This window comes from Neopsephotus bourkii, unplaced genomic scaffold (genome assembly GCF_033783945.1).
Source record: "Neopsephotus bourkii isolate Nb327-2 ecotype Australia unplaced genomic scaffold, CSIRO-AGI_Nbou_v1 NB_245, whole genome shotgun sequence".
In the NCBI taxonomy this organism is placed as follows: Eukaryota; Metazoa; Chordata; class Aves; order Psittaciformes; family Psittacidae; genus Neopsephotus; species Neopsephotus bourkii.
Genome location: NW_026900755.1, coordinates 1991105 through 2015753, shown reverse-complemented (window position 1 = coordinate 2015753; position 24649 = coordinate 1991105). Strand labels below are relative to the sequence as shown.

Genomic DNA, 24649 nt, shown 5'->3' with positions numbered 1-24649 from the left:
ACAGGTATATGTGGGAGTATGTGCATCTGAAGTTCCAGGTAAGGCGAAAAATGCTTTGCCTGTCAAAGTAGAAATAAAAAGGGGGACCTGCCCAATTAGAATAAAACAATATCCCCTAAAATTGCAGGAAAGGGAATTAAAAAAAAAAAAACAACAAACAAAAAAAACCACCACAACCCGCATTTATTAATTGAATGTGAATTGGAATATAATACTCCTATCTTGTCAGTAAAGAAATAAAGTTGCAGATTGGTTCAAGATCTCAGGAATCAACAAATTTATAGAGGATATTTATCCAGTAATAGCTAATCCATTTTCCTTATTGACTAAATCGAATCAGAAATGATTTGCCGTCTTGGATTTAAGGACTCTTGCTTACCACTGGCCAAAGAAAACCAGAATTTATTTGCTTTTGAATGGGAAAATCCTGACACAGTAAGGAAAACCCAATTAACTTGGACAGTATTATCTCAAGGGTTTTAAAACAGTCCTTTCAAAATCAGCGCTGGAACTAGAATCATGGAAATCACCCACTCAGACGGGGACTCTGTTACAATATGTGGATGACCTATCAGTTGCTACTGAAACAAGGGAAGAATGTGTTCAGTGAACGGTGGGATTATTGAATTTTCTGGGACTGAATGGTTATTGGGTAACCAGACAAAGACCCAACTAATCCAAACCCGAGTTTCCTACCTAGGATATGAAATAACAGGAGGCCAGAGAGAACTTCGAACTGCTAGAAGAGAAGCCATTTGTCAACAACCATCAAGAAGCTCCGTATGTTCCTGGGAGTGACTGGATGATTCAGACTTTGGATGTATGATTATGGAAACAAACAAAAATATTTAATAAAATGGCCAAGGATGATACCTCCTGAGGTTTGAAGAAGTTACCTTCATGGTTACCTGATCTCTCCTGGTTAAGGCAACTGGTTGCAGGAATATTAATGTTAATTGTTTTAATACTGATTACTTCTGGTATAAGAAAATTTTCTTCCTGGAATTATAAAATGATCTATGATAAATTATGAAGATTGAAAAATAAATGAAATGTACATATCAAGTAGAAACAGGAAACTATTTCAAAAAGACTCTGGATGGTAATAGCAGTATATAACATGTTGCAACAGAATTTTCAAAACGACAGAAAAAGGGGTATAGACATTTGTTGGTACTAATAGACACCTTTTCAGGTTGGCCAGAAGCCTTTCCAACTAGAAGCGCACAAGCCAGGGAGGTAACAAAGATATTGTTACAGGGTGGTTGTGAGGATTTCGAAGGTATGTGCTCCGTAAATTTATCTGACCATTCTGAATCAATTCATGCTAAGCTGTGAAAATCGCAGGAAGATATGCAAGAGCTTAGAATTGTTGGAGACAGATTGGATGAATGGCTAAATAACCTAGGAGTTACTGGATGGTTCAGGGAAATACTTAAACAAGGCCTTCTAATCTTAGCTATAGGATTACTCATTTTAATGACTGTACCTTGCATAATACAATGCGTATTGAAATCACTTCATAAATCGATAGAAGGAACATGGATAGCTTTGTCATAAATAATAGAGTAAAAGAATTTACTCACTTTACAGAAAAAGGGGGGATTGATGCAGAGGGTTGACCAATGTACAGGGGGGGTTGTACAGGGGGGTTGGAGGAATTCGATTCCTTAAGCAAAGGTATTGTCTGTACCTATCATGCCTACTAAGCAGAACAAAAGCACTAGCTATTGATAAGGAAAAGCAGACACCTGGTTCTATTGACAAGGAAAAGCAGACACCTGATTCTACTGATAAGCACCTATTGATACGGAAAAGCAGACCCCTGAATCTACTGTTAAGGGGGAGAAGCAGATGGTTGATGGCTGGGACCAAACCCTAAGGCCATATGTGAAGAATAAAAGATGAAAAGTTCAAGAAGAGGAAGACTCATTTACTTCATCTTGAAGACCCCTACCCACAGGAGGAAGGCTCATTTACTTCATCTTGAGACCCCTGCCCATGACCAGAGGGAGCACTGCGCAGGTGCAAAGGACCTTCTAGCTCACTGTAATACGAAGTGGGGATAGGACATGAATATGTATAGGCGTATGGTGCAACCTTATAAATGTAGAGGGAAACAACACTGAGGTACGCATGACTTTGAGGAATTATCCCCGTGCATCTCAGCGCTGAATAAAAAGCATACCTACTTTACAACTTTAACGAGTTGTGGAGTCAATCCGCGCATCAGTGCAGCTTTCCCTAGCTCTTCTCACAGCTGGATCCTCACTCTATAATGGTTACAGTGGCCTTTTTCAACCTTTTGGGAGTCCTCCCCCTTCAACCTGAAGAACAGCTTTTACAAGAAGAAAATTAACCTGTAAAAATCAGCTCTGCAAATCAGGTCAGCCAATTTGTAAATCCATGTACCATAACAGAACAGCTGCTGCTGTTTTCTTTCAAAGGATCTGAAAATTTCAGATTTAAAAAAAACTCATTATTGAATTAGGTTTTGGTACGATTTTTTTTTGTCACCAGGAGGGGCTGTGGGTGGGTGTATGGGGAAAATTGTTACAAATAAAGGACCTTTGATTGGTGGGTAATATGGAACAGTACACCACAGTATTTACAGAACATTGCAGCAGCATTGCTTCGTGGCAAGGAGTGAAGGAGCCTTATCTTACAGCTGGAAAGTCGCTGAAGTCTGTGACATACCACTGTAAATGTAAGTGTTATTAAAAATTACAAACTGCCCTGTAATGACTTTGATAACCTCCTGTGCAGCAGCTCCTGTAAAAGAAGCAAAAGAAAGGAAAACTAAGAAAAACAGATAAAACAAAAGGTGGTTAGTGCTTTACATTTAAAAGCCAGTAAAATAATGTTATTTATCTACAACTCGTTACACTGAATTATTTCAGCAGCACCTGACACAACTCCAGGGGGGAGGGGGGGAGGGGGAATGCCATTCAGTACTTCCAATATAGAAGAGGCTCAGACAACTTCCTTCATAAGTCAGCTTTACATATACTTTGCTGTATATACTTTCTCTCCATGTGCACACACACAGAGTAAAAATGTGTGAGACCTATGCAAGTTGTGACCTTGCTACATCAAATTAAGAGGTTCAATTAAAAAACCATGTACAGTTAAACTGTAAAATAAATTGTGATCTGTGTTCTCCTGTAGCATGAAGTACTCTGCCATTTCTTCAGAAGTTATCTTTACATGTTTCTAAAGCACTGCAAATACCAAGTTCAATTCATCAGAATGTTCCTACCTACATCCACTGAGTATTTAACATATAATTATCTCCAGCACCACATGAGATGAAATAAAGAAGCTAAGATACATCAATTTTGAGCATGAATTCAAAACATTTTGTTTTGATAATACCTGCAGGTAAGCAACCAAGTCTATTTACATTTAACAGACACTTAAGTAAGTGTATTATGTTAAAAGAAAAATTTGTACTGTTTTAAAGTAATAATTGTAGTAGTATTAACTCAAAGGCTTTTTCAAACATTTTATTTTTAAAGACAATTTTAAGTTACTAGAATTGATATACTAAGATTATTTATTTGGTTTATTTTGCTGAATTTAAACCCTCACCGTTTCCACTTTTTCTGTATATCAAAGGAGGTCACATCCTGAGAACCTAATGGGAGGATTTTGTTGTAATGCTATCATGACAACAGTCTATGATTACAACAGTTACAAAGTAATTAAAACAGTGAAGATTTGGACTCAAGCATGTACTGCAACAGACTGGTTTGTTTGTTATGTACCTTAGAAATATCATGGCATTCTTACCTCCCACAAGGGCAGCAATAACATGTGGCTCAGCAGCTCCATAGCGACAACTGGATAGCAAAGTAACAGTTAGTATTTTGGGGTCAGTTTTACCAACAAAGTGACACTTCAGATAGACTACTTACAACTCTTGAAAATAGTCATCTTTCACCACTACAGACAGCCCATGTTCTTGCAAGAAACCAGCAAGGCATGATTTCAGCTTTCCAGTATCATCTTCTATCCGATCGTTGCAGACACCTAGAAAATAAGTTAACTGCTTCATCATACAATTGCAATGCCATATTCAAAGTTAATGAATTTAAATGGCACCATAGTATTTTTCTGAAAAGTTTTTTAGCCAATTAATATATTGAGACTAATAATAATTGAATATTCTGTTGATGTGACCCATAATGACAAATCACTACACAGCTGAATCAATTCATAATCCATGCAACCCATTTCAGTAGTATCAATTGAGATACATCCTCTAAATTCCCAAAGACACAAAATTCTCACTTTAATTTTCACATTCTTAAAGTTACATTAACATGTAAACAAACCCTCAGCTAATAATATAGTTTATAACTAGTATTACAGTAACTGATGTTTATATTTCTTTTGATGATGTTAAGTAACTCTGGTATTTACATACCTGGGTATCTGCCATACTGCTTATAAAATCTATCTACAGCTCGCAGCATCAAGTACAGAACTATTTCACTGTCTGGGTTATCCATGTGGGAAACTGAAAACAGCAAGAGAATGGATTAGCTGGTACAGACGAAATGTAGGGGGAGAAAGAAAACTATTTTAATTACTTTAAATCAAGTATTTCCCATGTACTTAAACTGTAATATCCACACTAAAATGAAGTTGCAACGACAAAAAAAACCCTGCAACTAAGAATTTCAGTATGTCAACTCTGATACACGATGATTTTGACTCCATAGCGTAGGACAAACCATACTGTGTGTATCTGATATACTGTTCTGTGAAGACAGTCATGTTTCAACTCTGACAGCTGCTGTAAGATTAAACAGGATAATGCTTAGTCATAATTTTGGGATTTGAAACGCATGTTTCATACATTTAACTGTAATGACTGTAACTATAAAGGAGGTCTTAATTCCCTTAACATACATACAGCTCAGAAGTCTTTCTGAACAGTAACTACTACTCAAACCACATTGCATATTAGCAACTTATTCAAGGAGCTTTCACTTTAAATTATAAACATTCTAAAATGCATGTAAGCACAAAATGTATACACTCTGCATATGCATTTTGTCCAAAACATTCAGGGAACTTATATATGCTTAATTTAAACTTTTGATTAAAAGTGTTTCCAGCTTTATTAGTATCATTTATTAATTTATGAAGGTTAAAAAATAAAATGTAGTACTAAGTAACTAGTTTGCTGGTTCACATACTGAAAAAGGTAAGCTGAGAGTGGGCAAGAGAATTATTCTCATATCTTCAGTCAGGTCAAAGCACCTTTACAGCTCTGTCAGAAATAACTGAGGTACAGAAAAGCTTGCAGAAAACAATGTTTTACTTATATTCTATCAAGAATAAAGTCTTTAAAAATCAAACTGAATTCAACACGCTAGACTTAAAAACCCCATACTTCTAGTTGAAGCCAAGTTCTGAAACTGCATGATGAAATAGAATGTTCAACATACAATTCTTTCTGATCACAAAAGCATTTCAACTTGAAAATTCAATTAAAAGTATGAACCAAAAAGGCGTACTTACTGATTTCATCCTTATTAAAAGTGTTTAAGCTGTATTCCTCAGCCAGAGATCTACACCGCACTACCCGGAGGAAAGCGGCATTGCTGCCTAAGTAGAGTGCGGAAAGGAGAATTTTACCCACTTGAAAGCATCACCAATTACTAAACCTTTTTAAGTCTGTATCTCTGATGTCCTAAACATGAAAGGCAAACTCATGATAATTCTATTGAACACTTTTCTGTTTCTTCCAGCAGCTTGCAATAATAAAATCTATTAAGCTACATTTAGGTCTATGATCACAGATATGGTAGTGAAATACATTGTGCTTATTTATGTCTAGGATCTACACATATCTGCCACATTAATGTAACAGCTCACAAAGTGCGTAGCTCTTCTACAGCAATTCATAAGCCACAGCCAGCAACTTCACGTTTTCCCCTTCCATGCTGTAACTGAATATGGGTTCTTTTAATCTCCTGAAATACCTACTGCTGCCTCCCATACTCTCAATATTCTAACAGCACAGCTATGAGCGGGAAAACGCTCTTCTCCAGTGTCATGGCTATGAAACAACCTGAAGCGCAGCTACTGCCTTACCACTCAAAAAAGACAAACTGCAAGGTTCTCAGACCCCCAGCAAATGATCTATGAACACAGGGGCAACATGCTCTTCTCTATATGCTTATAGAGAAGTTTTCCAGTTGCAAGTAGACTTAGCCAGGCTGCACTTCAGACATGTACACACATTCAGAACAGACATAACCTAAAATGCCACCAACAGTAATACTCACTGCATCACTGTTTTACCTTTTCAGACTACCACTTTACAAGGCCCACACTCCAAAGTCAGTAACACAGAATAGGCAAAAGTGATTAGGTACTAATCACAGAAAGTAGAGGATATCTGCTACCTGTTGCTTAGACCTGAAAAATTATAATTAAAAGCTAACCTTTATAGACTCACTACTGAAAGGTGCTTGTGGAAGCGTGGTTGGCAGGCAAGGGTTACGTTCCCATGGCTGAACTTGGCCAGGGACAAGTTTTGTAAAAGTCAGTAAGAAACCCAGCTCGGTAAAAAAACACCAGCTGTGCAGGGGGGTAAACTGACCTTATAGTTAACGAGTATCTTGAACGGAGGAATAAGGAGGTTAGAAAATGGGATGTGCCTGTAAATAATAAAACCACAGAAGTTTCCCAAGAATATGTGTGAATAACAGCCTAGCTCTATATAAACCCCAGGCTTAAGCAGAATAAACAGATCACTTTGATCAATCATATTGGTTGTGCTGTGTTCCCTCCGCATCGCGACAACATAAAGTCCCTGACAGGTGCTGAACATTTGCTACTTCCATTCAAGATGACGGATGCTAGTGCTAAGAACTTATTTGAAAAATTCAGATATTGAATTACTGATTAATAACTACAGGATCATTCAAAATTTTTTAATTATTTTATCATTTGCATAAATGCAGCAACAGAATCCAAGTATACTCACAAAGCAATTTTAATTCTCTCTCTGAAATGGATTCAGGTGCCTAAAAGAGAGCATACCCTTAATTGTAGTACATACAATGACCAGAGAATTTATATTTTCGAAGTTACTAATATGTTTATTGTGAAATAACTAAATTGTAAAAAAAGTACTTTTTACATTGTAAATAATCTATCACTGTATGCCTTTTACATGACCAAACCAAAAGTGGGAAAACAGACCACAAATACTAAATCTCATTACAATTTACTTAAGCCTTTTAAAGAGAATGTTGTAATTTAGCCTTCTCAGCTCTGTCTCCTGTGACTTATTTCTCTACAGAATGCCAGGGAAAAAATATTTGTATCTTGTGTGAACAGCCACACATCTGTAATTACCTTGCCTAGGGACTGTAGCAATTTAGCAGCATGGTTACTCACAGCAGCAATATCCTTCTTTGCTTTTTCACGGTATCTGTTAATAATAAAGAAGTCTTAATAATTCAACAGCACAACTGCACAGACAGTAAATTTAAGTCTTCTGCACGATACTGCTTCATTTTAGAGATTAAAAAAAAGAAAGGAGGAAAAAAGCTGCCACGAAAATCTGGTAATACTGTAAAAAAGACTTTTGGGCCCAACTATTTGCATCATGTCCAGGATGCACAGGAATCCTAAATTCATGTTGCGGATACCTGTGTTCGAAGATGACCTTCCTAAAATACTGATCTACACTGATGCTGTTTAGAATTTGTAGTTAATGTTCCTCCACGAAGTCTTTGCCCTTCCTGATCTACCTGGCAGTCCCTTGAAAGGGCATTCATTAGTATTTAGAATTAAGTATCAAGGTGTCCTGGGTTCAGCAGTAGCAGTCATTTTTGTCTTTCTTGGTAGCTGGTGCAGTGCTGTGTTTTGACTTTCAGCTGGGAACAGAGCTGAAAAACAATGATGTTTTGGTTTGGCCAAGGACTTTGTGGGCCTCATGCTCTGCCAGGGAGGAGGGGAGCCGGGAGGAAGCAGAGACAGGACACCTGACCCAAACTGACCAAAGAGGTATTCCATACCACAGCACGTCATGCCCAGGACGTAACTGGGGGTTAGCCGGAAGGGCTGAGTGGACTGCAGGGTTGGAGGAGGTATGGGTCGGTGCTTGGTGGGGCTGGGGGTGGGCGAGTTATCAGTCGCCTGGTGATGGGGTGTTGTATTTTCTTCCCTTGTTATTTCCTTTATCATTACTATTATTGGTGGTAGCAGTAGTGATTTGTGTTATACCTTAGTTACTAAACTGTTCTTATCTCAACCCGTGGGAGTTGCATTTCTTTTTGATTCTCCTCTCCGTCCCTCCAGGAGTAGGGGGAGGGCAAGAAGGGGGGGAGTGGGTAACAAGCTGTCTGGCTGTGGGTTAAACCACGACAGTTCTTTTTGGCGCCCAACGTGGGGCACGAGGGGTTGAGATAACGACAGATCTGACCATCACAATGATGATTTATTGGATCTCAGAGCTTCAGAATGTTGTAACTTACTTAGAGCCGGTATTTGCTGTGTTAGTGTTTATCAAGTGTGGGGCTTGGGCTAAGGTTCTTGTCTCACTGTACTTTATGGCAATAACTTGTAATACGGGCGGGCTCCAGCAGCAGGGCAGGACGGACGTGGCCGTGGACTGGTACCTGGCCGTCCGGCTGCTCCTCACCGTCCTGGCCCTCGCCCTCACCTCCGTCTGCGTGAGGCTCTGGGAAGCCGAGGGGGGGCGGCCCTGGGAGAGCGGCCCCGGGGCCCAAGCGGGAGCGGGACCGGAGGCCGCAAGGGGACGGCTGCCGGTGCAGGAGGTCAGGGCGGTCGAGGAGTGGGAGGAGGCGGCTGCCGAGCACCGCAGAGGAGCCGAGCCCCGCGGCCGAGCCCAGCCCCGCGACGGCCGAGAGCATTCCCCGGAAGCCGCCCGCCGAGCCCCAGGAGCACGCAGGAGACCCCGCAGCATTTCCCAGCAAGGCAGAGAAGGAAGAGCTGGACTCAGGAAAAGGGAAGCTGGTGGTGGAAGAGCCGGCGAGCACAGCAGCTGCACCAGCCCCAGTGACAAGTACAGCAGCATTGTTTGAGAGTTCTGAAGGTTTTGAATGGCCTTTGGGTATCCTTGGGACCTGCCTGCTGATTGTGATGGTGTTCACTATGTTGGCACATACGCAGAGTGTGTTTTACCCACCACCATTGTGTCTGATCCCAAAATTTAAGCAGAGTCAGGTTTGGGTCTTGTCTGGGGTTAGACAACAATATGGGAGGACCAAGAGGTTTTCCCCAAGGCTGGACAGCCATGAGTGGCAGGGCATGAGGGACAGTATGGGCAAGTATCTAGTCCACTGGGCCCCTCCAGTGCTTTGGAAACATTGGAGATGGAAGGACAATGAATTATTTTGAGCCTGGTGGGCCCATGACCCTTAAGGCCAACAGAGCAGAGATGCAACATAGAGATGGACTCATGATCGAGGGGTGGACCTAACAATGGACACTACTGCCCAGGTTATTCATGTGTGTGAACACCGCACACAGCCTCTCCTGCTCTGAAAGACTGTTACAAGAGATGGAGCCTGGCATCATGGACCAGATGGACTCAGCAGCTTTATAGGGACTGGTCCATGCACTACGATGAGAGTGCACTTAGATAAGAGTGATGGTATATTGAAAATGTGGGATCTGAGCATGACGTGAATGGTATGGAATAAGGGGTGGATAATGTCCTGGGTTCAGCAGTAGCAGTCATTTTTGTCTTTCTTGGTAGCTGGTGCAGTGCTGTGTTTTGACTTTCAGCTGGGAACAGAGCTGAAAAACAATGATGTTTTGGTTTGGCCAAGGACTTTGTGGGCCTCATGCTCTGCCAGGGAGGAGGGGAGCCGGGAGGAAGCAGAGACAGGACACCTGACCCAAACTGACCAAAGAGGTATTCCATACCACAGCACGTCATGCCCAGGACGTAACTGGGAGTTAGCCGGAAGGGCTAGGTGGACTGCAGGGTTGGAGGAGGTATCGGTCGGTGCTTGGTCGGGCTGGGGGGGGCAAGTTATCGGTCGCCTGGTGATGGGGTGTTGTATTCTCTTCCCTTGTTATTTCCTTTATCATTACTATTATTGGTGGTAGCAGTAGTGATTTGTGTTATACCTTAGTTACTAAACTGTTCTTATCTCAACCCGTGGGAGTTGCATTCTTTCTGATTCTTCTCTCCGTCCCTCCAGGAGTAAGGGGAGGGCAAGAAAGGGGGGGGGAGTGGGTAACAAGCTGTCTGGTTGGGTTAAACCACGACACAAGGAAAATAGAATTTCTGCAGCCAAGTAAACATACACACTGAAGACAAAAAACAGACTGTGTTTAAGCAACAGTTTGCTTTGGACAGCAGTAGCTGGGCTATGGTATCTACCACCTATAGCAAGGTCTTTACTAGATCTGTAAGTAAGGGAACTGGTCATTTACTATACAATCTTAGGAAATAAGGATACACTGAAGGCTTTTGTCCTGGTTCCAAACAGCAGACAATCTATACAGGGAGCACAGTTTCAGGCTGTCATGCTTCCCAGACCCTTCCTCATCCCAGGCCCACACACATTCTTATTTTAAATACAGGAATTCACACATTTTGTGAGGTCTGAAGTCATCACCATTTAAAATCACTAGTAACTATTAAAGAGAAAATGGTATACTTACACATTTTGCAATTCAATAAATTTACTGGAGTCTGCTATCATATCAGGAATACTGCCTCGAACAGGCAAGCTTCCTTGCCCCTCATTTGCCACAAATTCCTTTACAGCTCGAGCCAATATCCAGAAGGAAGGTGACTGCAAATGCGCAAGAGACAATCAAGTACAGAGATGTTACTTATGATGCTTTGTCTATATTTAAGTCCTACCCTTTACCCTTAGGTACTCATTACCTGCTCTGTGAGTTTGATACAACGATCATCATTAAAAATCTCTTCAATGCCTTCTGGAATCTATGAAGAATTAAAAAAAAAAGAAACCATGAGTTACTACTTCAGGATTAATGAAAAACAATGACGACTTAACTTTTAATGTTTCTAAGCTTGATCAGTTTAGGAAGGAATTTCATGTTTCTTCAAGAGGAAGCTACTGAGTTTGTTGAGTCAGACGTCCCTTAAAGCTCTTCATTTCTACAGGGTAAATACTATAGCAACCTGCTTCAATATAGCACAATTTCAACAAATGCTTTCTGAGTCTCTTTCCTAGCCATGTATTTACATCAGACATCACCCACACCAGTGACTGGTAATTCTTCACAATTGTACCAAGCACTTCACCAATCTTTTAAGAAGTAAGCTGTAAAAGTCTACAACAGGAACACAATAGCAATGGACTCTGATTATTGACTCATTCTATACTTGAATTCAAGCCTTCAGGAAGGAAACGTAGATTCCTTGCATGAGCAAGGAAACAGAAGAATTTCCATAAACTACAGTGCCACCTAGTCTAGGGCTGGTTTACATTATTTCAACTCTAAAAATTGCACTAATCCTGTTTTACCTAAATACAAATGTTGCAAATGGAATTCCTGCCCTATACGTGCATAGTATGTCTTGAAAAAACACAAAGCAGTTAAGATTTTATCATATGTTACCTCTGTAGTATTTAATGCTGTGTTCACATTTTTTATAGCTTCTTCAAAGTTTTCCTCATCTTCTGGGACCCCATTTTCATTCTTTAAGATACCTTATTGAAAAAGATATAATTAAAAATACATAATACCCTGACTTTAACACCTTCTTTAGGTCTTACCAACACAGCAGACTGGCTTTGAATGTATTTGTGGCATAACAGCTAATCAGCAAAGAACTGAATTACCAATAAGATGTACTGATAAAACTACCTACATGTACATTCTGCATATGATTAATTTTCCTGTGATGTAAAATAGAAGTTACTTACCACAAAAATACCAGTTTGCATGAGAAAAAGCTTAATAATCACTAAATTAGCACAGATGATGGTAAAGAGACAATTCAAGTTTCTTTCCCATTCCCACTTGTGTTTTGTTGGGGTTTTTTGCTCAATTTTGGCAAACACATATGAAAACACACAGCAAGCCAGACCAAGAAATAGACTCCACTAAAAACCTAATCTAACCAGAGGTAATTACTACAGTTCGGGTGAGTTCCCTAGTCCAACCTGGAGATGAATTACTTGGCAATTTGTACACAGGCCAGCATTAAGAGAGCAAATACCAAAATTTCAGTTCATGTTTTTATTCTACGGTCATTTCAAGAGAATGTATTTCTAGATCTTAAAAATGCCTCAATAATTTTAGCATGCACAAAAGGTATTAGATTGAAGCGTCTGCAAAAATTAAGTCTGTTCACATACTGATTACAGCCTATTTCAATAGCTACACCATCTTTCTCTCCCTCTGAACCGGTCATTTTGAGATGCAACGATCAGCACGTCTTGTTGGGTCAACAGACCAACCACCTACTTGCAGTCAAAAGCCATCTGCTTTCTTCTCTATCACATTTTCCATGTTAAACATCAACATTTTCCACAAGGTTTGCTCTTAATGCCTACCCACCCAAATGAAAACATACTCTTGATCTTAAAAAGCAAGCAGTATGAAACACTGCCAAACTGAATTTATAAGCAAGTCTGGAATCTTAAGACCCACCTGTATAAAACAATAATTTAGTGGATGAGTCATTTTGCATACGCCATCAGAATTTTAATAACTTAACCCTGACAGAATTTCTGATTATTTCCCACATACTGCCTTATGCATTTCTGCCACTATGAGTAAGTGTATTCTAGGACATATATTTACCTTGCCGGATCAGTTGTCTGAAGGCTTCTTTTTCTTTGTAACTCCTAGGAAACTGTTCATTTTCCTAAATTAAAAAAAAAAAAAAAAAAAGAAAGAAAACCAGACTAAACAGATTTTGTCTTTAAAATATCTATACTTCTGGCCTCATGAGCATCCAGACTGATGAACTCTAGGAGTCTGCCACTTTTCATATACATTCACTTGTATTTCAATTTGTAACTGTTTTTTAATCATTCCACCTTATTTTCTGTATTTGTAACACATTACCAAAAACAACAACCTAGTTTAGCAAAGACATAACTGAAGTAATAGTAATAATAATAAAGATAAGACTGATGACTTATCCAATTTTGCAATATACCTCATTGAGCCATTTTGTTAGATACTTGGCTACAATCACAATCCATGGAGTGTGGCTATGGTCCTGTAATTGAACAGCAGAGAAATCTTTGTCAAGAGAAAATATAAAAAACAAGAAACAAATTAAAAACCTCTTTGAAATGCAAACAACGTCCCTTCCACTACTCTAAAGACACAGGACATGTTCCAGATTCAGTTCAGAAATAATGTTCTCTACTATAAAACAAATTATCAAATTACTATTTCTTTACTTCAAATAAGGGTGTCTGAGCCAAGCTCCCCCGTATTTTTCTTTGGAGTGGAACTTCTGCTATGCACAAATACCTACACTGCAAAGTTCTGCAGCAGCAGGTAATCATAAAAATTAAAAGAAAAAAAAAACAAACCACCGAAACAAACAAAACAGACAGGGGACTTAAGGGGAATCAATCTTAACAAAAAATCAAGTTGTTCAAGAACGTTCCTTACTTCCCAAGACCCCCATTTGCTCAAGATTTAAATGCAGACTGTAACATTTCAGGCACAGGCCAAAAATAGTACTTCATAAGTGATTCTACAGTTGCCTGTGTTCAGGCACCAAAAAAAGTCATCTGCCAAGAGTCATTTTCACAGAATCCCTGTTCTATCTTCATCTGTCTTCAAAAACATAGTGCAAACCACATACCAACCTTTCTGTCCATACGATCCAAGTCATAAGACTGAATGTGTTCCCTCAGCTCGGGAAATTGTTTGTCCAGTCTCAGATCTTCTAACTTATTGTCAGGATGAGATTCCACAACTGTGAAAAAAAAAGAATTACACTACACTGTTCAGTTTTATGTCCGGCTTCAGAACAGAGCTATACATCAAATACAGTGCATTACCTGCTCGTTCAACTGCTTGATTCTCAATATGAGTGTTTTGTGTAAGTTACATTTAATGTCAGGATAAGCTCTAATTTTACTATTTGTTGCAGTCCGTAATTTCTATACATTTCTCAAAGAATGGTCCCGGTGATGAACTGCAAACTACATAAAACTTAACAAATACTAAATACATCACCAGACCAAAAAAAAAAAAAAAAAGATAAAAAACAATCAAAGGGACATTACACATTGAAGCTTTAAACCTTTTAGAAAAGTTTATCCCAGAAGATCCTCTAACCTGTATGTTCTTTAATAATGACTCTCATGTAACCAACCAGCCCGTAAGTCCTGCAGACCAGCAGAGGAATGTTAGAATTCCAGAGAAGTTCAGCCAAGCGCAGCAACGTACTGTAAAGAAAAACATTTTTTGATTTGGGTTTCTTTCAGGACAATAATTACCTATAAAATCAACTCTTACACAGGTTACTTAAGAAAGGTCTCCTCAGAGAACTCTAATACTATGATTCTAAACACATATAAGGTAATTTTATTTGTAAATTTACTAGGTTAGGGATATGTTTATCCATTAGCTTACTTATATTTCACTGCATCCCCCAAATGCTTCATATATCTAACTAAAACCTTAAACGAATTGTGAAAGGAAGAGAAAAATTAGATCTGTGTGCTGCCCAAAGGTAAGTTCCAGCAGAGGCAGCTCTTATCAGAGGCTTCTGAAAAGCACATAAGAAATATGCTATTCACTAGGGAATCACCTCTTCAGAAAGGCAAGTTGGCTCTTATTTCTATAATACAGAGTACTTTTTAACTCTTCTGTAAGTACGTGGAAGGAGAAAATTTATAAAGTATGAACAACAGCCACTTCCTTACAGAGCAAGTTCTAACTATTGATTTATCCAGCACCTCTTGCCTGTGTGGAGGCAGTTGGACTACTGAAACAAATACATGCTCTTCTCCCCCGAGAGCTGTCATTTTCTATTTGCACTTTCTACCAGAAAGCAGCATGCAAAAGGCCTCTCAGCACGGTTAGCCAGTCAAATAAAAAAACCACAAAAAGTTAAGAACTTCTGGAATTGACAGAGTTCATACAGGACATATAATTACATTCTTGGGTAAACTGGAAAGGGTTATACAAATGATAAAATGCATTTGCAAAAATCTAAAGGTATCACAGAAAATACGATCTATTAGCTTTTACATATGAATACTACTTGTTATAGTAATTTCAAAACAGAAATATCTTTCACTTGAGAGGAGTACTTGACATAGAAAAATACACCTGGAGACAGCATCTAGTAGACAGGATCTGAAGGGGATTTTAAACTATATATTAACCTAGAAAAAAGTCCATGGGAAAATGCCATCATTTATTGCAACATTCCTTCACAATGGCACAGTTCTGTTTTGCATCAGTTTTCCTGCAACAAAATGCCTACAGTTAAAACCTGCTTTTACAACTGAAGGAAAACAAACATACCTTTCTGAGAGTTGCGTTGCAACCACCAAGTTAAAACGATTGAAAAAGGAAGGGTTATTGTCTAAAAGTACTTCTGGACTCTAAAAAATAGAGAAAAAGTATGCCAGGAAACACTGTGAGAATTTCTGAATACACAGCAAGACTGTTCAACAGTGAACAGAAGTGTTATGTTAAAGTTACAAAATGATGATGAAGTTACAAAAGAACGTTTAAAATAAATATATTGACTTTTTTGCAAATAAATTACGATGTTCTTCCTCAAATGCTGTTTTATCATGAAGCTACTTAAATTGCAATGTTACAAAGACAACATACAGCTATTATTTCATACTTTTATCACATTGTGTAACAATGATACATACAACTAATTTAGGAAAACAAACCTCTTCGACATAGTTTCCCGAAACATCATTATTCAATTCTTGCAAGAGCTCAGTGGCACTCTGGCCACGATTCTGTTTCACAAGAACAAAAAACAATGTTTAGCCTCTTCAAATGTGATTTATCCAGTACATCAGTAATACGTATATTACATGCTAAAAAAAAACCAAAACAAATAAAAAAAGCTCCAAAATCTGTTTCTTGTACTCTGCAGTTTCTGTGATTCCCCCCCCCCCATTTATGTCTCTTTAAACCACAATGCTCTTCCACCTTATCCTTACAAAGATTTTCTTAACCATAGCCAGTTAATTTTTTCCATTCAGTCTAGCCAGAATGAAATTTATCTTTTCACTTATAAGCAACTAAAAAGTAAGCATGCGGAATTTTGTCAAAAAACAACTAGACTTTAACCTACACATACATGTTTTTAAGCATTACTCATAATACTACATTTGAGTATTTACTTAATACTTCCATGCTTTCAATACACCTGAAGTGACATTTATTATCTCCTTACCTTACCAATATGTTTTTTCTGTAGAAAGAAACTGAAAAGGAAAAAAGAGTTATATGTGAATTTTTACTCTGCAGAACAACATTAAAGCTACATTTTGTAGTGCAGAACATGTTGTTGACCCATACACAACAAACCAAGCTGTTCCTTAAATCTTTTTTTCTGCTCCCCACCACTGTTATATTTTCCTAAGAAAAGCTTCTTAAGAAAACTTTTTGATACCCAAGCCACAAATGGGGCAAATAAGACCTGCCAAACTCCTCTGAAAGCCAGAATCATACTGCAGACTTGTAAGCACTAATTTCATCATGTGATGGAATATTCTTGCCCCCTCATACAACCCTTGTAAGCGCAGATACTTTTGTAGGTATCTACCTGAGCCATAAGAGAAAGTGATCTAGACTTAGTAAACAAATTTATTTTTATAGGATGTCTAAAGAGCTTGTCATCCTTTCCCTTGCTGCACACACTCTCTCAAAGCTGTGAAAGCCAATAAATGGCTTTCAGTCAGTTTCACAATGGTAAACTAAAGAAGAGTAAGTTATCTTCATCACCAAAATAAAATACATTTAGCTATGCTGAAACAAGCAAATCTTGCACTGTCACATCTCAAGACTGCAGCAAGCATATTTTCAAAAAATATTTTTATATTAAGTGAAGCAAATAGGCCTGTAAAGTACAAACCAGCAACTAAAAACGTATGTCAGATTCAGAAGCTAATAATACCAAAGTGATTGTGCATGCTTTGTATGTTACCAACATCCAAACCCACAAAAGACTTGGAGAAATACAGAGGCTTTTAAAATCATTTTACAGGATTAACAAATATAGAGATGCAATTACTTATGAACCCTGTTACTTCTCTATTTGTAATAGAAATCAGTAACAAACCTACTTATTTCCAACATCTTCTCCCGAGACCCGATTCCCATCGACAATTGTGAAAGAGCCAATACCTTGGGGGGAAAAAAAATAACTACCATTAATATTTAGGTATGATGAAGCTACTAGAAGCACTGGAAAGAAGTTACAGATGAGCTGTCTAGTTACCTGGTAGCACCAAGTTTTTGAGTATTTCAGTTCCTGTTGCTGTTGCATTTATCACACAAACATGGGCAGATTCTAATGCTTCTTGTCCATGGTCACCCCACAGCCTATATTGGGATGGAAACCAAAACTGTATGAAATTATTTCATTTCAGATTCTAAAGCCAACATAAAGAAATAAAAGTCAACAGCCACCAATGGAGGCTAGCATACTACTTTCCATTCACTGATGAGAAAAGCTAAACAGCAGTAACTAGAATAAGCTTTCCTTAAGAAAACTCACTGTGACAAACCTGAAGCTTTCTAAAGAGCAACCCAATATTTCTGTCATTTCATTTTCCCACTGTTACACCCTGTGAACGTTCACACCTTTTTTTTGTTTTAACTTCTTCAAAACCAGTATGGATCAAAACATTCCTTAACAAATTCTGGCATGGAAACTGAATGCTTTCTTTTTTGTAAGTTTCACTGCAAACAATTTTTGGTTTTGTATATATTATGAAACACTAAACAGCACAAACAAATGGAAATCAGTCTCGATGAGTTTAGCAACGTGTTGAAGACACCTATAAAACAGTATTCAGGCTGAAATCCGGACTTGACAGTACTCTGCCACAAACATCCCACTAATTTCACACGGGCAGTAACTTTAGTCTCTTCAGCTGCAAAAAAGCACATTACTGAATATGCAGAAAATCATGACCACTACTAAGATTTTCAGACGTATACAAGCCTATGAGAATTAACCCATGCCATACGCGGCACACCGGGCTCTCCCCTGCAGCCCTTCTCCCATTTAACCTCTTTTCTGCCTTTCTCCCCCTGCCAGCACAGACATTCACAGAGCCGCTCGGCGAACCCGAGAGCGCCCGACCCGGCTGGGACATAGCCGCCGTCGCGGAGACTCGGCGGGCGGCGCCAAGCGGCCCTGCCCGCACAGAGCGGCGCGGCTCCTCTCCCCGCAACCGGGCCCAGGGGAGGCCCGTGCTAGAATCAGCACCCAGAGCCGGCAGTAGCGGCCCGGCCTGCGGCAAGACGCAGACCCCCTACCACAGCAGCCCGCTGGCCGCCCGGCCGCAACTGCGGCAGCCCCGCAAAGCCAGGGCAATCCCCAGCAGCTCGCGGCCCATGCTACTACCTCAGCTGCCGGTCGTATCGCTGCTCCTTCATGGTGGCCTTGCCCGGCTCCGCCATTGCCGCACGCTCTTCACCGTACGCACTGCTCTAGCGTGAGAGGGACAACGCATGCGCGGGGCATTTTATTGCTGGTGTACGGTGTCCTGGCGGGTCCGGGCGCTGTGCTCACGGAGGGGCGGGGCTTAGTTCCCGGGGTGTGGAGCGTCATGGTGGCAGTAAGCTGGCACCTGCACCGGTCGGGACGGGGCGGGAGGTGTCGCCATCGTGCTGCTGGAACGTGGGTCGGCGGCTGGGAAGGTGGCAGAAAGTCCCTGTGCTGAGCAGGCGGCCCCCGGCGGCTGTGGAGCTCACGGCGTGCACGGGTGCGGGATGCCGTGTCCTTCAGGAGAGTGATTCTGAAGCGTGGTGCCGCTCCGAGAGTTCGTGTTCGGGTGGCGTTCGCTTCACGTCCGTGTACGCTTCACATCGCTGGTACGGAGTTTTGAACCGTTTCACAGAAGTCCTTCAGATACCTGTGCTAAAATACATCGGCTTAGATGCGTGTTGCAGGTGGTGTGTGCTTCCCATACAGGATCAATGCAGATTGTCCTGTGAAAGTGTACCAAAAAAAAAAAAAAAAAAAAAAAAGAAGAAACCATATCGTTAAAAATCACAACGAGTGTCTCTGGCACAAAGTTGCAACAGCAAAAGAGAAATACGTGCATGGTTCCAGCCTGGGAGACAATGTTCAATCATCCTTGTAATCTGCTTCTCTTTAGCATGAATTTGATTTGTTATATATAGAATCATAGAATAGTTAGGGTTGGAAAGGACCTTAAGATCATCAAGTTCCAAGCCCTCTTCCATGGGCACAGATACCTCACACTAAACTATGTCACCCAAAGCTCTGCCCAACCTGGCCTTGAACACTGCCAGGGATGCAGCATTCACAACCTCCCTGGGCAACCTATTCCAGTGCCTCACCACCCTAACAGGAAAGAATTTCCTCCAATTTAAACTTCCTCTGTTTAAGTTTTAACCCATTACCCCTTGTCCTATCACTACAGTCCCTAACGAAGAGTCCCTCCCCAGCATCCCTATAGGCCCCCTTCAGATACTGGAAGGCTGCTATGAGGTCTCCACGCAGCCTTCTCTTCTCCAGGCTGAGCAGCCCCAACTTTACAAAACAGTGCCATTCAGTGCAGATTGCACTGAATTGCAATCTAATTTGCAGATGACATTGTAATACAAAAGAGCACTTCCTCTTCTGCTTTCCCATACACGGTATCTTCTCCAAAGTTCCTTTTTCTCATAGTAAATCCTTCCTTCTTTTGAAATCTCAACCCCTGGTGCAGTATTTGTGGGAATGTTCTGCTTACCTAAGTCAAAAGTTGTCTCATTCGATTCTCACTATCTGCTGCAATTACAGTTCAAATTGATATACTATAATTGTAAGAATTAGTATTTCAGACTTAGTTCCAAAATATAAGTCCCCTTTTCTGGTGGGTTTGTGTTTGCAAAGAAAAACAAGAATATAATATGGAAATTTCTATCATCAATCACCAAGTGTATGCAGTCACTTTTTAAATACTAAAAAAGTTATAAGAAAAACCTGGAACAATACGGCTTTTTACTGTTCCACATTGGCAGTTCACCCTCCTGTTTGTATTTACCTTGTGCAGTATTTTTTTGTGCCATTTGTGGGTTCGTTAGATGTTACTTTAATGCGAACATAAAGAACAGATGTCACCTTACTGCAACTCCCAGTTGGAAACTGCCAGCACTCATAACAGCGATGTAAGGAGAGAGACGAGCTGCCTCGATAAACAAGATACTCTTTCAAGAACCCGAGGTGTAGGCAAGCTCTGGAGTGATGACTGTTTTAACATTTAATCTGCTCCTACTTACTGTACTTCAAAGGCTCCAGAGTGAGCAGCCTGATGGGACTGGTGGTATTTCTGCCATATTTTTGTTAATAGGCAATGACAGATCAGACACACTCATATGCATTAAAGAAGGCACATGACACCTCTTTCAAATGTATGTTGCTGTTACATACAAATGCTCATCAAAGATAATTGCCAAGTTACCTAAGCAAATACACTGAACGCCATTTAGCCATTCACCTCAAAACCAAACAACTACTCCTTCATTTTGCATCTCCTAAAATGCTCTGCCCCTCTATAGTGATGCAATTACATACCAACAGCATTGTCCTCAAGACACATCACGTCTTTGTGTGAATACCTCCCAATGACTCCAGATATGCATTATAGAGATAACTTGCCTTAAAAATTCAAAAATCCAATTTCCTGAAACCTGCGAAGTTTAACTTCTATTCTGCATTCCAATCTTACTTGGAGCTGTGTCACTATAATACTCACTTCTATACAACATTTTTAATAAAGAGGGCCCAAATTAAATCATAAAAGTATTCCATATATAGGGATGGGAGAACTGGAGCATTTGTTGTTAGTTCATATCATAACACTGTGACAGGTCCAGAAGAACCTAGGTATTTGTCCTAGGCTGCTGTTCTCTCCACTCATTATTACTGTCAAAGAGGAATTAAACTGTAATTATGAAGACGGGGGAAGACAGAATTATTCTTTAAGATGGATTGAAATGATACACTGTAATGGGTGGAATTACATCTTCCTGTCATTCACCATCAAGCAGACACTTTTGAGGTGTAGTCAAAGCCTGTGAGAAATCTGTGGATGTTGGAAGTACTTCACTTTTAGCTCAGCACTGGAGAAATCTTGCCTTTAAGCACTTACACTCTGTTCTTCTCAATTCCAGAAGAACATGAATGTGATGTAATTATCCTTGATTCAAGGTAGTAAAATTGAAATCAGAATTCGATTGCTACCACAACCTTTGTAGTGATAAATGATAGTTTGAGGACAGAATCAGAAAAAATCCTTTCTTAGAGGAAGTCACTATCAAGAGGCATCAGGGTTACAGAATAATGAGATACTTGTATAAGCAGCCATTTTACTCTCACTTTAAGGAAAACTTCATATTTTCCTTAAAAACAAAGAAGAGTAAATGGGTGGGGGAGTACATTAAACTATCATGTACACACTGACTATCATTCTTAGATAAAATTCTATTTAAGCTATTTTTTCACTCTCCAGTATTGCCATTCCCCCCTTTTCACTTTTCTAAATCAAACCAATCATATATCCATTTTGTGGAGTCTACTTCCTGCCATATATTCAGCATGTTTTCCCTTGTCTTAGAGTTCTTCCTATGCCCTGCCTTAGCATATAGTATGTCACATGTAGACAGCTGTGTGGTTTTGAACATTTAGCTGAAGTGGGGAATGGTATCAAATGCATGTAGGGCCACTTCAGTGGAACTGTGTCCTGTGAGCCAGAGCTGAGCCTCAGTTTTCAAGTTTGTCTTGAAAACAGTTGCTCAGTATTCTCTATCTTGCATAGGTTTTTTTTTCCAAAGTATACTTTGGGGTTTTTTCCTTACAAAATTCCTCTTCCATTTCATCTTTTCACTGGCAAGTTGATCATTTCCCATGATCTAGAACAGCTTTCTTGACTATATGCATCTGACAGGCTCTGTCTACATCTTGCTTCCCTGTCTACAATCACAGAGCCACACAAGAATAAGAACTGAAGCATCACAACTTCTCTGAGCTGGCGAATGAAGTTGCTAAGACGCTGGCCATCATATTTGAAAAATCATGGCAGTCAGGTGAAGTTCCCGGCAACTGGAAAAAGGGAAATATAACCCCCATTTTCAAGAAGGGGAAAATGGATGACCCAGGCAATTACAGACCAGTCAGTCTCACCTCTGTGCCTGGCAAAATCTTGGAGCAGATTCTCCTGGAAGGCATGCTAAGGCACATGAAAAACAACAAGGTGCTTGGTGACAGCCAGCATGGCTTCACTAAGGGGAAATCCTGCCTGACCAATTTGATGGCCTTCTATGATGGGGCTACAGAACTGATGGACAGCGGTAGAGCAGTTGATGTCATCTACCTGGATTTGTGTAAAGCGTTCGACACTGTCCCACACGACATCCTTGTCTCTAAATTGGAGAGACAACAATTTCATGAATGGACCACTCGGTGGATAAAGAACTGGCTGGATGGCCGCACACAAAGAGTTGTGGTCAATGGCTCAATGTCTACCTGGAGACCAGTAACGAGTGGTGTCCCTCAGGGATCAGTGTTGGGACCGGTCTTGTTCAACATCTTTGTCGCTGACATGGACAGTGGGATTGAGTGCGCCCTCAGCAAGTTTGCTGATGACACCAAGCTGTGTGGTTCAGTTGATACGCTGGAGGGGAGGAATGCCATCCAGAGGGACCTTGACACGCTTGTGAGGTGGGCTGATGCCAACCTCATGAAGTTTAACCATGCCAAGTGCAAGGTCCTACACCTGGGTCGGAGCAATCCCAGGCACAGCTGCAGGTTGGGCAGAGAAGAGATTCAGAGCAGCCCTGAGGAGAAGGACTTGGGGGTGCTGGTTGATGAGAAAATGAACATGAGCCGGCTTCAGTGTGCGCTTGCAGCCCAGAAAGCCAACCGTATCCTGGGCTGCATCAAAAGGAGCGTGACCAGCAGGTCGAAGGAGGTGATCCTGCCCCTTTATTCTGCTCTCATGAGACCTCACTTGGAGTATTGTGTGCAGTTCTGGTGTCCTCAACATAAAAAGGACATGGAACTGTTGGAACAAGTCCAGAGGAGGGCCACGAGGATGATCAGGGGACTGGAGCACCTCCCGTATGAAGACAGGCTGAGAAAGTTGGGGCTGTTCAGCCTGGAGAAGAGAAGGCTGCGTGGAGACCTCATAGCAGCCTTCCAGTATCTGAAGGGGGCCTATAGGGATGCTGGGGGTGGACTCTTCATTAGGGACTGTAGTGGTAGGACAAGGGGTAATGGGTTAAAACTTGAACAGGGGATGTTTAGATTGGATATAAGGAGGAAATTCTTTCCTGTTAGGGTGGTGAGGCACTGGAATAGGTTGCCCAGGGAGGTTGTGAATGCTTCATCCCTGGCAGTGTTCAAGGCCAGGTTGGACGAGGCCTTGGGTAATATGGTTTAGAGCGAGGTGTCCCTGCCCATGGCAGGGGGTGGGAACTTGATGATCTTAAGGTCCTTTCCAACCCTAACTATTCTATGATTCTATGATTCTGTGATTTGTCCTGCTGAGCAACAAGGTAACCTGATGGCAGTACTGCTGTACTCCTTCCTATTCCTGAGTCTCCCTGAGGTGTGTGCAGACTATTTGGCTACAAACATACCTGCAGTGTCAGCACCTGGTTCATGTGCCAGGCCCACAGGGACCTGAGTCGATCACAGGAGTTAAACAGCAGTAAATGAAGAAGTTGACCTCAGTGAGTGACTGTAAAATTATCCTGTGGACACTTTTACAGCAGTTTACATCCCTGAGTGATTTAGCTTACTTTAGTAAATCTCAAAAGTTTTATAGCTGACTCCTATGGAAAGCTCCTATGGAAAAGGAAGTTAATTCTTACAATGCACTACCACAATGTAAAAGTTGCATAAAATGCTTTCATTGATTTTTTTTTCCTTCTATTTCATTGATTGTGTAATGGAAGGATCCCTATTTCTGTGTGCTGCTGTTTTTGTGAAAATCAATATGTTTATAAAATGTAGCCTTAACTGACAGCTTTTCCTCAGATCTAACAAAATCCCTACCAAGGAGGTGTTTTCTTGCCACAAAGATGTCTTAAGACATTTTACAGCTACAGATTGAGTATTGTATTGTAGCCTCTTCACTGGTTTAGCAGGACGCAGGCAGCTACTGGGTCATACAGATAACTGAGGTTTCACAGGTCAGCTACTTAGCCTAGAGTCTGCTCTCTAGCCTAGAGTTCTGTTCTCTAATGTAACCGGTTTTATTTTTGTCTTTTTTAAAAGCTTCTTTAGTTACAAAGAAAAAGAAAAAAAATGCAGGTTTGATCTACCTTATTTAAAAGTAGCACTAGTAATCTTTCTGATATGAGAATGTTCTTTTCACCTAAGCACCGATTCTGAAGTTTTAATTACAAATCAGGTGCAAACATCGTTGGTTTTCTTGCAGCTGGAAGGAGTGTTGAAGAAAAGAGAGGCAAC

At 40.4% G+C, this 24649-nt stretch overlaps 1 protein-coding gene across 2 annotated transcripts; it reads right to left on the bottom strand.

Annotated features, from left to right (window-relative positions):
- Window positions 1–2598: 2598 nt before the first annotated feature.
- Window positions 2599–18685, bottom strand: NAE1 (NEDD8 activating enzyme E1 subunit 1). Of its 2 annotated transcripts, XM_061345956.1 has the most exons (20): window positions 18569–18685; window positions 17435–17538; window positions 17280–17340; window positions 16388–16418; window positions 15873–15944; window positions 15490–15569; window positions 14293–14402; window positions 13818–13927; window positions 13151–13213; window positions 12790–12853; window positions 11599–11690; window positions 10898–10957; window positions 10669–10802; window positions 7381–7456; window positions 7007–7046; window positions 5533–5619; window positions 4430–4522; window positions 3918–4032; window positions 3793–3842; window positions 2599–2772 (listed from the first exon to the last, which is right to left on the bottom strand). In XM_061345956.1, the coding sequence occupies exons 1-20, from the start codon at window positions 18622–18624 to the stop codon at window positions 2663–2665; spliced, it is 1608 nt and encodes a 535-aa protein (XP_061201940.1). In that variant the 5' UTR covers window positions 18625–18685; the 3' UTR covers window positions 2599–2662. The 2 variants fall into 2 exon arrangements, with proteins under 2 accessions (XP_061201940.1, XP_061201941.1); XM_061345957.1 differs by lacking the exon at window positions 5533–5619 and having other exon boundaries at window positions 18569–18658.
- Between the last annotated feature and the right edge of the window lie 5964 nt (window positions 18686–24649).